The 14298-nt window shown below is 43.2% G+C and overlaps 1 protein-coding gene across 2 annotated transcripts in view; it reads left to right on the top strand.

The window, feature by feature from the left end:
- Positions 1-14298, top strand: part of MAP1B (microtubule associated protein 1B) — a 100684-nt gene that overhangs the window by 67630 nt on the left and 18756 nt on the right. The window contains exons 1-3 of one of the 2 annotated variants that reach the window (XM_058729963.1): positions 630-828; positions 3964-4046; positions 6670-6810. In XM_058729963.1, the coding sequence (XP_058585946.1) occupies positions 6679-6810 (132 nt within the window). In that variant the 5' untranslated portion in view covers positions 630-828; positions 3964-4046; positions 6670-6678. Of the gene's footprint in view, positions 1-629; positions 829-3963; positions 4047-6669; positions 6811-14298 lie in introns of those variants that run through there. The other variant, XM_058729954.1, reaches the window with a different exon arrangement.

Genomic DNA, 14298 nt, shown 5'->3' with positions numbered 1-14298 from the left:
GAGTTTTGTGGGGAATCCCTCAAAAGGCTTTTTCTTATCAAAGCAATAAGCAACACAGTCATTCCATCTCAAGCCCCTGCTTTTGCTTCCCTCAGATCGATGCTGAGGAGAGTTGACTATTCACGGGGGCTGCCTAATGGTTTGGCTGTGAGCAGCTTCTGGGGAAGGCAGACTATAATGGTAGAGAGAGAGAGAGGCCACAACCAGGTTGTCTTTCTTTCCTGGGAACTTCTTTTCTGAGGCAATTGAATGAGACCTTTGCAGGCGAGGGTGGTGGCCTCTCCTTCAGAATGCCTGGCCTGTTTCCCAGTGTGAAACATTCCCCAAATATGCAACTTTGCAAGCATCCCGGCCGCCTGCCGCCCGGGAGAGCTGGCGTTCCACTGGGGGGGTGGGGTGGGGGGGGTTTGTGCCGGGGCGGGGGCATGGGTCTCCAGCCCCTTCGGCAGCCCCTGCGCTCGCCAGATGCCAGCAAGGCCCAGCCCCTGGTTACATCGTCCAGGGAAAGAATCTGTCCAGCAGTCTGGCTGTGACAAGACCTTGAAGCTTCTCTCTCTCTCTCTCTCTCTCTAAATCCCCTCCTTCATTCAAATCCAATCCTATAAAAAGGCTTTTGTTGAAGGAGCAGCCATGACATCTTGGTGCACGTCTGTGTCACTGCCTTCAGTCTTTCCAAAGATGGACAGAAAGTACATCGTTAGTTGAATTCCTGAGCAAACAGGTCTGAAAAATGACTTGGAGGGAGTAGAGGTAACCGGCGGCTGTCACATGGCATTTGTTGGGGCTGCAAGTGAGGAAGCCAAGGAGGAAGAGAGCTGCTCGTGGTTGGTAAGAAGCCCTCTGCCAGGGAGCGCCTGGGAAGCAGGGTCCTTGCTGTGTGTCTGGGGAAGGACCTGCTTGAGTGGGCGAAGCTCGGACTGCCCTGGGCTATGGTTGCTTAGATGTGCATTTGGAAGCTGCAGTTAGCAGAATTGGGCACTGCGTAGATCCCTTTGGAAAGAAAGGGGCTCTAATTCCTTTACCATCTCTTGGGGAGGAAGCCGCTTGTGTGTACCTCGCTCAGGCCTCCCTTTGTGGGTTCCTACAGATAGAGCCAGGACTGCAGTCCTACCGTGGCATTGTGTTCCCTGCGCGCAGCTTTGTGTGTCGGAAATAGTCATGTCAAAAGTATGATCAAGGAAATGACCATTCATTTCTCCTTGGTCTTCAGCTTTTGCTTGATTTCGTCTCAGCTCTGTGCTTTTGAACCTCCCCCACAGTCTTTGTTTCAAGGAGGCCACTGATGAAAGGACCTAGAAAGGGGGTGGTTTTCTGGGTTTTGCTGATTGTCATTCTATCATTTGCTTATTCAATTTGATGTTTTTTTGCTTTAGCGTTAAGTGCATATGGCTGTCCAAAGCAAAAACAACCAAGCCAAAAAAACAATGCCCAACAAATTATAGATTTTGGCATTCATAATAAGCATTCTTTCCCATGGCTTAAATTTATTTTTCTCGAAGCTCAGTCTGCTCGAACTGTGTGCCATTGTTCTGTTTTGGGGTTTCTTCATTTTCAGGCATTTGGAGTAGGATACCACACACTTTTTTTCCACCCTCTTTTTTTATGTGTCGGTACTCTGCCACCTTTGACTTTTTTTTTCGCTTTTTGCCAATAATCTGTGAATGGTTTCTGGCTTCTTGCTTCTTGAAGCACATCCCTGCTATTATTACTCCCTTGGCTTTTCCCCTAACTCTCCCCTGGTGCTTACTGTCTGCCGCGCCTGTTTTTCCAATTCCTGCTTCCAGTTACCACCCCCACAGAGCGGGGCAGCTGGGGGCTGTACAGCCAGGTGCACCAGGTGTAGGCCCTCACTTGAACACTCCCTAGTTGCGTGACCTGGGACTAGTTAGTGCTCCTTTGCAGACTTCTTTGTCCTCAGCAGTAAAAAGGGACAATCACAGTACCTCTGTCAAAGAGCCCTCCAGGCGATTAAATGAGTTAGTACTGGTGAGGTGCTTAGACCTTAGACTGACATCATTGTTTAGCTTGGGCTTCTTCTATTTCTAATGAAGGGTTTATTGAGAGATATTAGCTCTTGGGAAAGAAGACAATGGAGGAGAATGGGTTTGATGATGTGATGGCGGTATTTCAGTATGTTTGTTTCTATAGGACTTCTGGTCCTTCATGATATAAAGGAAGAAAATCCCTGTGGACCCTAGACTGGTTTCTTGAGGTACAGTTCACATGTCATACAGTTCACCCATTTAAAGTGTACTGTTTTGGGTGTACTATTAATTTTAAGTTTTGGTAAAATACATAATTTTGGTAAAACACAAAATTTGCCAGTTTAACCATTTTTAAATGTACAATTCAGTGGCACTAGTTACATTTATAATGTTGTGCGACATCACCTCTATTTCCAAAGCTTTTTCATCCCCCCAAAGAGAAACTCTGTGCCTATTAAGTAGTAACTCCCCATTCCTTCTCTCCCAGCTTCTGGTAACCTCTGATCTCCTCTCTGACTCTATGAATTAACCTATTCTAGATATTTCATGTAAGTGGAATCATACAGTATTTGTCCTTTTGTTCTGGCTTACTTCACTCCGCATACTTATTCCAAGGTTCATCCATGTTGTTGCACACATTGGAACTCCATTCCTTTTTATGCCCGAGTAATATTCCATCGCCTAGATATACCATTTTTTGTTTATCCAGTCATCCATAGGTGGACATTTGGGTTGTCTCCACCTTTTGGTTCTTGTAATAATGCTGCAGTGAACATTGGCATACAAGTATCTGTTCAAGTCCCTGCTTTCAATCTACCTCGGAGTGAAATTGCTAGATCGTATAGTAATTCTATTTTAGCTTTTTCAAGAACTGCCCAGCTATTTTTCTGGAAAGCAGTTGCTTTTTGATCATTCTCTATTCTTGTATTCCTCTCCTTTGGTGTTTATTTCCCCCAGATTCCACTCCATTCTGTCTTGTCACCCAAGTTTCCTTATACTTCCAAGCAGCAGACATATTCTTGTCTACCCTCCAACGACATGTTTCCCCTCCATATGTCTGAGGGAACACCACTCTTTTCTCTTCCTCATCAACTGGTAGAGCATATATAGCCCACTGTGGCCACACATCCACCTGGTCACTTGTTGTCTAATTGTCCAGGAAAGGGGAGAGTATATGTAGAAGGTCATCTACAGGCCTCAGTCTACTTCGACTGGAGATGGTTTCCGACACCCAGATGCCCCTAAAACCTTTAAGGTGTGGGAAATCAGTGATGTGGAACCAGAAGCCCTCTAAGATTTCAGTCCTCCTTAGGCTCCTTCACCCCTGCAACACCTTGCTTTGTTTTTCTCCATCAACTTTGCTTGTCTTTACAGGCAGTTTGACCACTCTGTCCGGACAGAGAGTTGTTCTCCACTCTTCATTTGCTCACAGTTTCCCCACTTTTCTATGAGCAAGTGAATTAATTAACGAATACTCCAACAGCCTGTAAGCCTGCCTCAGACAGCCATTCTGGTTGTTGGGTAATTGTTAGCTGGGGTTTCTGGATGTCATTCATCTCACAATTGGGCTCCTAATTAATCTCCGCACCATTCTCACCAGAAGAAAGGCTGATGCGGAGAAACATCCCCAATTACCATGAGAAAGGAAATGTCAAGAGCCCCGTTGAGTTTTCCTGGCATCCACCCCTCATCTCAGATGAAAACCGCCATTAACGCTCTGAGGCAGCTTGGCGGGCAACCCTGAAAACTCGAGGGTTGTGCGAGCATGAGGAGCCCCAGACACCCGGACCCAACTCTGGGAGGAACCTGCAGGGTCCCTGCCCTTGTGTAGGAACACCAGTTGTGTTTCCCAAGATCGCGTGGAGAGTCTCGGGGCTGCGTGCCCAGCAGAGTCTCTGCTGTCCCTGCAGCCAGCAGGGCAGTTTTAATCTGGAAAAGCTGAAGGTCTCCCCTTTTGTCTGTGTTTTTGTGTCTCTAGGACAAAAGATCCTTCATCACCGAAGTGACGTTTTAGAAACAGTGGTCCTGATCAACCCTTCAGATGAAGCAGTCAGCACTGAGGTAAGCATCTGGCTCTGCGGGGTCTGTGGCAGGGCCTCACGCAGTGGACAGAGACCACCATATTGGAAGGGCAGGGGCGGGTGGGGCAGAAGAAGGACGCAGGAGAGGAGAAGTTCTTTACCCCCAGTCAGCGGCTGGTTCTGTATCTGATTACCATGCCAGACTGCCCTTCCCGATGAGGACAAGGTGGAAGATGCTAGCCAGAACTAGAATACTTTGTATAGGCAGGAGGTTATGAAATCTTGGGTATTTATGGAGGGTGTGCTGCCAGGATAGTGTCTGGCTGGGATGTAGCAGGGGGAAATAGACTACAAGCCCTCAAACCAGGACATTCAGCACACAAATTTGGAGAAAAATGGTATCTTGAGGCAAACCCCCTTCAAGCCATTCTGCTCCCCCTCTAATCACCACTGAAAGGAGGATACATGGCTATCAGGAGTATAGCCTTTGGTGCCAGACTCCCTGGGTTCTGCCACTTTTTAGCTGGTGGCCTTGGGGAAGATTATTTATTGTCTTTTTGTCTCAGTTTCCATCTTTGTGAAATGGAGGTCACAACAGCACTTATCGTGTTGTGATTAGAAGTATCAAACGCTTAAAACAGAGTGTGTAACCACTGAAATATAAATGTTGGTTGTTCTTATTAATATTATTACTATCATTCGAAATCGTTGCCAAAAAGAATAGCTGGGTATTTCAGAGACTACTAGAAGATAAGAACTTGGCTGAAGCCAAGAATCCCTGGCCCCCTCAAGGCCAGAGGAATTGATATATCTCCATTTCTCACTTCTTTTATTACAGTCTAATACTTTTGAGATTGGGTTGCTTCTTGGACATTAAAGTTGCCACAGTCCCTGGGGGGCCTTCATTATCCACAGCATCTCTTCTGCTCATGCTTTGAGCCTATTTTTAAAATTTGAGAAATAATCCACATACCACAAAATCCATCTTTTAAAGTGTGCAATTCATTGGTTTTTAGTATATTCACAAAGTTGTGTGCTTGTCATCGCTGTCTATTCCAAAACATGTCTGTCACCCCTCAACAGTCCCAAACCCATTAGCCAACAATCCCTATTCCTCCCACTTGCCAGCAAGCATTAATCTACTTTTTGCCTCGGTGGATTTTCCTTTTCTGAGTATTTTGGATAATGGAATCATACCATATTCTGTATGGCTTATTTCACTCAGCATAATGTCTTCAAGAGTCATCATATTGTAGCATGTATCAGTTTTTCATTTCTTTTTTATGGCTAAATACTATCCTACTGCATGGATACCACATAAACATTTTGTTTATCCATTCATCAGTTGATGACCACATGCACATTTTGTTTATCCATTCATCAGTTGATGGACGTTGGGTTGCTTCTACTTTTTGGCTCTCATTATGTAGACTATTTCTTTCTTTTTTTTTTTTTTAAGATTATTTATTTATTTGACCGAGAGAGAGAGAATAAGCAGGGAGGAGCAGAGAGAGAGGGAGAGAGAGAATCCCAAGCAGGCTCTACACTGTCAGCACAGAGCCCGATGTGGGGCTCCAACTCACAAACTGAGATCATCACCTGAGTCAAGATCTAGAGTTGGATGCTTAACCAACTGAGCCACCCAGGTGCTCCTATGTAGACTGTTTTCATCCCACTTCCACTGGCTCCAGATCAGCAGGACCTGTTTGACGGTCCATGAAGGTGCAAGGTTGAGGCACATAGCAGGGTAGTAGTCTCTCTGTGACTAACAGAATCAGGAAGTAAAGACAACTTGAAATGGAAAAGGAAAAATGAGGAATTTCTTTAAGGAATTCAGGCTTGCTTGTAGAGCACATGGGGCTGGAACAGTTACTTCAGCCCATGTGTGTTTCCTTAATCAGAGCTTAGGGTTCTTGGGGGCCATGGGTCATGTCCTGTTTACTTTTATATCCCTCCCTTGGTGTCTAGCATGCTGCCTGGCAATTTGTGCTGAACTGAGCTGTGATCAGAACGAATACCTTGGTGCTTGGAGCAGCGTGTCTGCTGAAGGACAGGCTGGCTTCCTGCCACTTAAAGAACAGAGAGTTCTTTCGTGCAAACCACTTACGATTCTCTTTAAAAGATTCCCATTTGCTGCAGCCTTTTGTTTATGTTCAATGTCAGGCACCTTGCTGATCCCACTGGAGCTGGCATTTGGAGATGAGCTTTTGGTGTATGGCTTGGAAGGAAAGGGGTCCTGTAAGGGAGGGCCTGACTTGGGACCCTCATTGGGAACCTGTGCTTCCTGAAGCAGCAGTCAGGGGATCTGGACTATACTTGGTGACTCAACCTGTGAGATATCCCCAAGTCTCACAGGCTGTGTGCTGCTAGCAGACACAGCTGTGGAGCAAATGATTGCCAACTGTATAGACTGCTTTGAGAAAGGCAAGGAAACTAGGGGGAGAAAGTCAACTACCACGGCTGGCTTGGCCATCGCAAACATGGAAAATGGCATTCCTGGGCGAGCTGATGACCATAGTCGTTGGCTCTGTCCAGTTCCCTAGGGAAAATGAATGAGTTTCATTGGTAATAGATTTCAAGCCCTACCTGGGCCAGCCCTGTCCTGAAAGTGGGATGGTGGCATTGGATATGGCTCACGTCTTGCTCCCTGTGCTTTGTTTCAGGTGCGCTTAATGATCACTGATGCTGCTCGACACAAGCTGCTCGTGCTGACAGGACAGTGCTTTGAAAATACCGGAGAGCTCATTCTCCAGTCCGGCTCTTTCTCCTTCCAGAATTTCATAGAAATTTTCACCGATCAAGAGGTGGGCCCCTGTCTAGAAATATCTAAGCTTTACAGTTGTTTGGTTACAGTTGTAGCCTTAGGCTCCACTTTGAAAGCACTGGGTGGAGCTGGGAGAAGGGGAGGGAATGTCTCACCTTTCAAATAAGTAAAACTGCATGATATGACATATGACAGTTCTGTGACTCATCACCAAAAGAATTTAGAGCACCCATCTCTAATGAATTGGTACCATTCTTAATGTGCTGGAGATACCAGTGGAGGGGGCTTAGATGGCAAAAATGATGGAGAAAATTGGAATGACAGAGCCGAAAAGAAAACCCAGGTTTCGTCTTCTCTGAGAGACTACTCCAAAGATCTCTTGGTCTCTTGGTAGGATTTAACTGCCCTGATCTCTTTTCAAATTTGTATTTACTTTTCCTGGTCTAATTATTTCTGATTGGTCTTACTTTTCATGCCTGGTCCCAATGTTTGAACAGCCCAACAAAGGCAGGGCTCAAGAAAGGAAGGCAAGTAGGAAAATGGGGCATATCCATGCCCCAAGGAAAAGATGGTTAAGGTCGCTGGACTAAACCTGGGCATTAATATTTCAAATAAATAAATCTTATTCAGTGATGATACAGGTGAGGTGTTAAATACTATAGGACATTAGTGGTATCTGGTAAAATCAGATTGAAGAGTTTAATTTGGTTATTTCGGCTGGAGAATTTATTTTGGCTGGGAAAATTCTCTTTCCAAAAAAAGTGCCTCTTTCACTTTGTTTCTTTGTTTATAGTAGTTAGACACTTCAGGGCCACCAGCTTAGCAGGTTGGGACCTGGCCATAGTGGATGACAGGTTTCTACATGGAGGGGTTGAGGGATGTGTGCACGGAAGGAGTCTCTGTGTCCATTTGAAATCATCTTCCTGAGAACTTCCTGAGATGCTGGCCCCTCTGTCTCCCACGTGTTGCAAAGGGCCATCTGTCTTTCTGCATTTAAGCTTCTTTAACCCTGGGGTTCACAGAGAGGTCCCTGTGTACCTGTCATCGCCGGCAAGAGCGGTAAATAAACCTCCCGGCTTTGTTTGGCTTGCCCGGAGGCTTTGTGAAAGCTCTGGCCAGGTGACATAACAGTGTTCAACAGTCCCCCCACTGGGGGAATAAAAAACTGTGAAAAGGAACATTTCACTTAACATTTAAAGCCCTGGCTTTCAGAAGGTGTGATGTCAGCTGGGTTCTGAGGCAGACAGCCCTGGCTCCCACAGCAAGAAGGGGCCCCAGGGTACACTCATGGCCCCTTTACCTTACCATCTTTACCACTTGAAAATGAAGGCTTTTGCCCCATCTTTCTCCAGAGCTTGTTATCTGTCCACCTCCAAGGCTACTAGAGTTTAGCCTGCATGATTGGAAATCGCTGGACTAGACCAATGGTCACCATGATTGCCTACTATGGCCTTGGAAAAAGGGTTTGAGTTCAGAATGAGTCAGTAACAAAGGGACCGTGAAGGTCACTGGTGTTTAGTTTTGTTACATTTATCCAGGCCTTGATAGATACTAGTCACTCCACAGAAACCAGAAACACCATTTAGAAAAAAAAAAAAAAATGCAGTTTTTTAAGAATAAGAATAGCTAAAAATAAATGGACTGAAAAATATAATTATCAGTACATTTTGAGCTTCAGGTTTTGGGAGTCTTAGTCATTGGAAGTCAACTACAAAACCAGAACTTACAGATAGAACAGTCATCTGGCTGACCCATTCCTCCCTGAAATCTGAGGATGTGAAATCACATCTCCTGGGACATTTTTCAGTCTCTCTCTTAGTGAGTTTTTCCTTATTTGTCTCACTGTATCTTCAAGGAAGGAATGTGCTCCCTTTTCCACCTGATGATGTCTCTGACACCCTTCACCAACACTGCCAGGTTTTTTTTTCTTTTTCTTTCAGAATAATTATTTTCAGATCTGCACACTGTTCTTCATAAAAGAAGATAGTAAAAGTTTCTTACATTCTCTGGTCACTCTCAACCAAACCTGGTGGCAGGATGAGATGGATATGGGAGAAATTCAGGAGTTGTCTTGGTCATGTTTCAGTGCCTTGGCATTATGAGACAATTGGATACATGAGTTGAGGGCTCAAGGAACTCAGAGCTGAGCTGGAGATATGTGTAAGCCATCAGCATATTATAAACCAGATGAAGTGATCTAGAGACAGAAGCATATTAGAAAAGAAAGGGGCTCTAGTCTAGCATTTAGAGGTCATGGCCAAGGAGAAGGAGCCAGCCATTTCAGTTGGCTTGTTCATTTGGTTTTAGTCTAATTTCTGTAAAATGTCATGACTCATACTGGACACCGTACTACAAGGGTCACTAACCGGGTTAGGAATGTGTGTCAGTGAATTCTGTAGTTTTCAATGTAATCATCTTTTAAGTCTGAAAGTAACTTTTGACTGTCAACATCCTAATTAAATGTCAGTGGGGAGGGAATGCAGGCTTTAAGGAGTGCTGTCATTTATATAAATTGGGGGCTCCCCTTAAGAAAAAGAAAACAAAATTATCAATACACAGTTAAGTACAGGGCTTTGGGAGGGGACCATGCCAGTAAGAAGCCTTGAAGTTTACGCTTCTTTAGCTTTATGATCAATCCATTTTACTGTCAGCTAAAATCCCTGAGTCTTTTTCATGAGTGTTGTTGTTAAGTTGCATTTTCCAATCCTGTACTTCATGCAGCTGGTTTATTGGACCCTGCATTTATCCCTTTAGAATGCCATCCTGTTAGAGTTGACTTAGCCATCATCATCCCAATGTCAAGGGCTTTTGTAAATGTTTTAGTTCTGCCATCCCACATTTTACTATGCCTCCCATTTGCAGGCCACGTACAGATTTGATAAGCATGCCTTCACCATTTTTATCCATGTCAGTGCTCACCGGGACATAGATGAGCCCTAGGGCAGCCCATCGTAGACCTCTGTCCAGGTTGACACTAAGCAGCAGGATTTATGACTGACTTCAAATCCATCTAATTCTGCTATCACACTGTTCAGAGATCTTATTAAACGTCTTGCTAAAACCCAGAGATACATTGTCCACTGTATTTCCTCATTTGCCAAGCAAGTAACTTAATCATAAAAGGAAATGTAGTTAGAGTAGGCCTCGTGGTTTAGAAATTCAAGTCTTACTTCATTATCTGCAATAAAGCCATTTATTTCCTATATCTTCCTTCCTCTTCCAGTATGCCTGCATTTAATTAGAAAAATTAGTTAACAAAAAAGATTGTCTTTGCCCCAGTATTTCTTCCAGTCATGTCTTTCATCTCTATTTGTGGGAACAAGGGAAGGGTAGTGTGCTTGAGAAGCATTAGCAGGCTCACATCACTTCCAAAGCAGCCACTCCCGGAGGATAGTACATATTGAATTGGCCAAGTTCAGTGCAGTTTAACAAACATCTATGGAGCTGATGGTGTATGAGGGAAACACAGATCATGATACAGAGTTACGAGGATGTGTTTCCTTCTGTTCGGGAGCTTTTACTATAATGGGCTACACTACCTACTATGATGATAATTTCCAAACTCTTTTAGAGGAAGACTGTTTCAGAATCCCAAGATTTACTCACAAGTTTCCTTGCCGCTGCTAACACTGTTGGCTCCTTGCGGTTCTCCTCTATGAGTTGCATAAGCATTGAGTGAGTAGTCACTCTTAAGACTTAGTCTTTGTCCTGAGGCTCTCACTCCAGCATGCCTGTTGGTATGCAGGTCTGGAAGCTGGCTTGGGAATGGGAGGAGGCAGGGGCTATTTCTGCTGTGTAGCTCCAGGACTGTGGCAGTTTTTCCTCCTAATCCATCTGTCTCCTTCACATCGGCCTCTCTGTAGCCCTGGCCTCTGCATCCCTAGCTCCTCATGCCTGGTATGCTGCTGCTTCTCTAGAGGGACCAGATTTTCCCTTTCTGAAACGAAACCTGTCCAGTGCTGACTTTCTTTCCTGCTTTCCCTTGTATTCCATACTTTTCACCAGGCTCTCTATGGTTTTTCAATACCCTTGACCTCCTCAAAATTCTGTGCAAACTAGCTTTCTTTTGGGGTCACATCTTCTTTGTTTCATAGGAACTTCCCAGCCGGAAGTGAAAAGATGGAAAGTAGAAAGGTATTCCTCAAGTCTTTTTACCTTCTCCTTGAACTTTGTGATTAAAAACCCTCTACACACAGCTAGCTTGTACCCTTAGCTACCATACCCCTCAGAGGGAAATTTCAAAAACTGAAATGGACTAAGCTTAATTTTAAAATCTCACTATTAAAGACTCAGCAGTTTGAGTTTTCCTAGATTTCTCACATAAAATGTATTATAAAGCATGAAGAGTTTGTATGTACTTTACGTGAAAATGAGGATTGAGAGAACCCTATTTTGGCTATAGTAATGGTGATGAGGGTCTAAGCTAATTATTGGATGACAAACCCTATTTGGTGCTCATGTTTGCTTTGGTCAGCAGATAATTTGAGTGAAAGCTCCCCCAGATGTGTTTTTTTTTTTTCTTTTTTTTTTCAGTTTTCTTGCCTTCCAAAATAGTTGATATTTGAAATTGTTAAGTCAGAGGTAAACAGCAAAGTCAAAGTCTTCTTCTTCTTTTTTTTTTTTTAATAATTTATTGTCAAGTTAGCTAACATACAGTGTAGTCTTGGCTTCAAGAGTAAATTCCCATGTACTTATATACAACACCCAGTTTTCATACCAACAAGTGCCCTCCTCAGTGACCATCACCCATTTTCCCTGCACCTCTACCCCCACCCCCATCAACCCTCAGTTTATTTTCTGTATTTAAGAGTCTTTTTTTTTAAAGGATATTTATTTATTTTTGAGAGAAAATGAGAGAGAGAGAGAGAAGGGGAGGGGCAGAGAGAGGGGGAGAGATTGGATCTAAAGTAGGCAGGCTCTTTGCTCACCGCACAGAGCCCAACATGGGGCTTGAACCCACAAACCGTGAGATCATGACCGGAGTCGAAATCAAGACTTAGACGCCTAACCGACTGAGCCACCCAGGTGCCCCTTTATTTAAGAGTCTCTTATGGTTTGCCTCCCTCTCTGTAACTTATTTTTCCTTCCCTATGGTCTTCTGTTAAGTTTCTCAAATTCCACACGTGAGTGAAAACACGATATCTATCTTTCTCTGATTGACTTATTTCACTTAGCATAATACACTGTAGTTCCATCCATGTTGTTGCAAATGGCAAGATTTCATTCTTTTTGATTACTGAGTAATATTTCATTATATATATATATATATATATATACCACATCTTCTTTATCCATTCATCAGCTGATAAACATTTGGGCTCTTCCCATAATTTGGCTATTGTTGACAGTGCTACTATAAACCGTGGAGTACATATACCCCTATAAATCAGCACTTTTGTATCCTTTGGATAAATACCTGGTAGTGCAATTGCTGGGTCATAGAATAGTTCTACTTTTAGTTTTTTGAGGAACCTCCATACTGTTTTCCAGAGTGGCTGTACCAGCTTGCATTCCCACCAACAATGCAAAAGAGATCCTCTTTCTCCGCATCCTCGCCAACTTCTGTTGTCGCCTGAGTTGTTAATGTTAGCCATTCTGACAGGTGTGTGGTGGTATCTCAGTGTAGTTTTGATTTATATTTCCCTGATGATGAAAGATGTTGAGCATCTTTTCATGTGTCTGTGAGCGATCTGGATGTCTTCTTTGGAAAAGTGTCTATTCATGTCTTTTGCCCATCTCTTCACTGGATTATTTGTTTTAGGGGTGTTGAGTTTGATAAGTTGTTTTTTTTTTTTTTTAATTTTTAATGTTGAGTTTTGAGAGAGAGACAGAATGCAAATGGGGGAGGGGCAGAGAGAGGGAGACACAGAATCCAAACAGCCCTAGGCTCTGAGCTGTCAGCACAGAGCCTGACACGTGGCTTGAACCCACAAACTGTGAGATCACGACCGGAGCTGAAGTCAGACTCTCAACCGACTGTGCCACCCCAGTGCCCTGATAAATTCTTTATAGATTTTGGATACTAACCCTTTATCTGATATTTCATTTGCAAATATTTTCTCCCATTCCCATTGTGATCTGAAAATATGTGTGGTATGATCTCAATCCTTTTATATTTTTTGAGGGCTGTTTTGTGACCCAGTATGTGATCTATTTTGGAGAATGTTCCAAGTGCACTTGAGAAGAGTGTGTATTCTGCTGCTTTTGGATGAAAAGTTCTGAATATATCTGTTAGGTCCATCTGGTCCATTGTGTCATTCAGAGCCATTGTTTCCTTACTGATTTTCCATTTTCCATTGCTGTAAGTGGAGCATTAAAGTCTCCTACAATCACAGTATTATTATCTATACACTTATTTATGTTTGTGATTAACTGATTTATATATTTGAGTGCCTCCACATTGGGGGCATAAACATTTATAATTATTAGATCTTCTTAATGGATAGAGCCCTTATTTATGAAATAATGCCCTTGTTCATCTCTTGTTACAGTCTTTGTTTTAAAATCTAGTTTGTCTGGTAGAAATATGGCTACTCCAGCTTCCTTTTGACATCCAGTAGCATGATAGATCGTTCTCCATACCCTCACTTTCAATCTGCAGGTGTCCTCAGGTCTAAAATGAGTTTCTTATAGGCAGCATATAGATGGATCTTGTTTTGTTTTGTTTTGTCTTTATCCATTCTAATACCCTATGTTTTTTGATTGGGTCATTTAGTCCATTTACATTTAGAGTGATAACTGAAAGATGTGGATCTACTGTCATTGTGTTACCTGTAGGTTTTGTGCTTGTGGTGAGGTCTCTGGTCCTTTGTAGTCTTTGTTGCTTTCTACTCACAGAGTCCCCCTTTAGGATCTCCTGCAGGGTTGGTTTAGTGGTCATGAACTCCTTTAATTTTTGTCTGGGAAAGCCTTTATCTCTCCTATTCTGAATGACAGCCTTGCTGGATAAAGGATTCTTGGTTGCATATTTTTCCTACCCGGCATGTTGAATATTTCCTGCCATGCCTTTCTGGCCTGCTAAGTTTCAGTGGACAGGTCTGCTACTACCCTTATGTGTCTACCCTTGAGTTAAGGCCCGTTTGTCCCTAGCTGCTTTCAGAATTTTCTCTTTATCTTTGTATTTTGCCAGCTTCACTATGATTTGTCTTGGTGTTAACCTGTTTTTGCTGATTTTCAATAGAGTTCTCTATGCCTCCTGGACTTGGATGTCCTTTTCCTTTCCTGGATTAGGGAAGTTCTCAGCTATAATTTGTTCACCTAAACCTTCTGCCCCTTCCTTTCTCTTCTTCTGGAACTCCTATGATAAGGATATTATTTTGTTTCATTGAATCACTTAGGTCTCTAATTCTCCCCTTGTGGTCTAGTAATTTCCTTTCCCTCTTTTCTCTGCCTCATCATTTTACATAATTTTATCTTCTGTATCACCTATTCTCTCATCTGCTTCTTCCATCCTTGCTGTAACTGCATCTAGTTTATTTTGCATCTCATTTATAGCATTTCTTAATTCATTGTGATTATTTCTTAGGTC

The sequence above is a fragment of the Neofelis nebulosa genome, chromosome 1, assembly GCF_028018385.1.
Source record: "Neofelis nebulosa isolate mNeoNeb1 chromosome 1, mNeoNeb1.pri, whole genome shotgun sequence".
In the NCBI taxonomy this organism is placed as follows: domain Eukaryota; kingdom Metazoa; phylum Chordata; class Mammalia; order Carnivora; family Felidae; genus Neofelis; species Neofelis nebulosa.
This window is presented reverse-complemented; position numbering and strand designations above follow the sequence as displayed.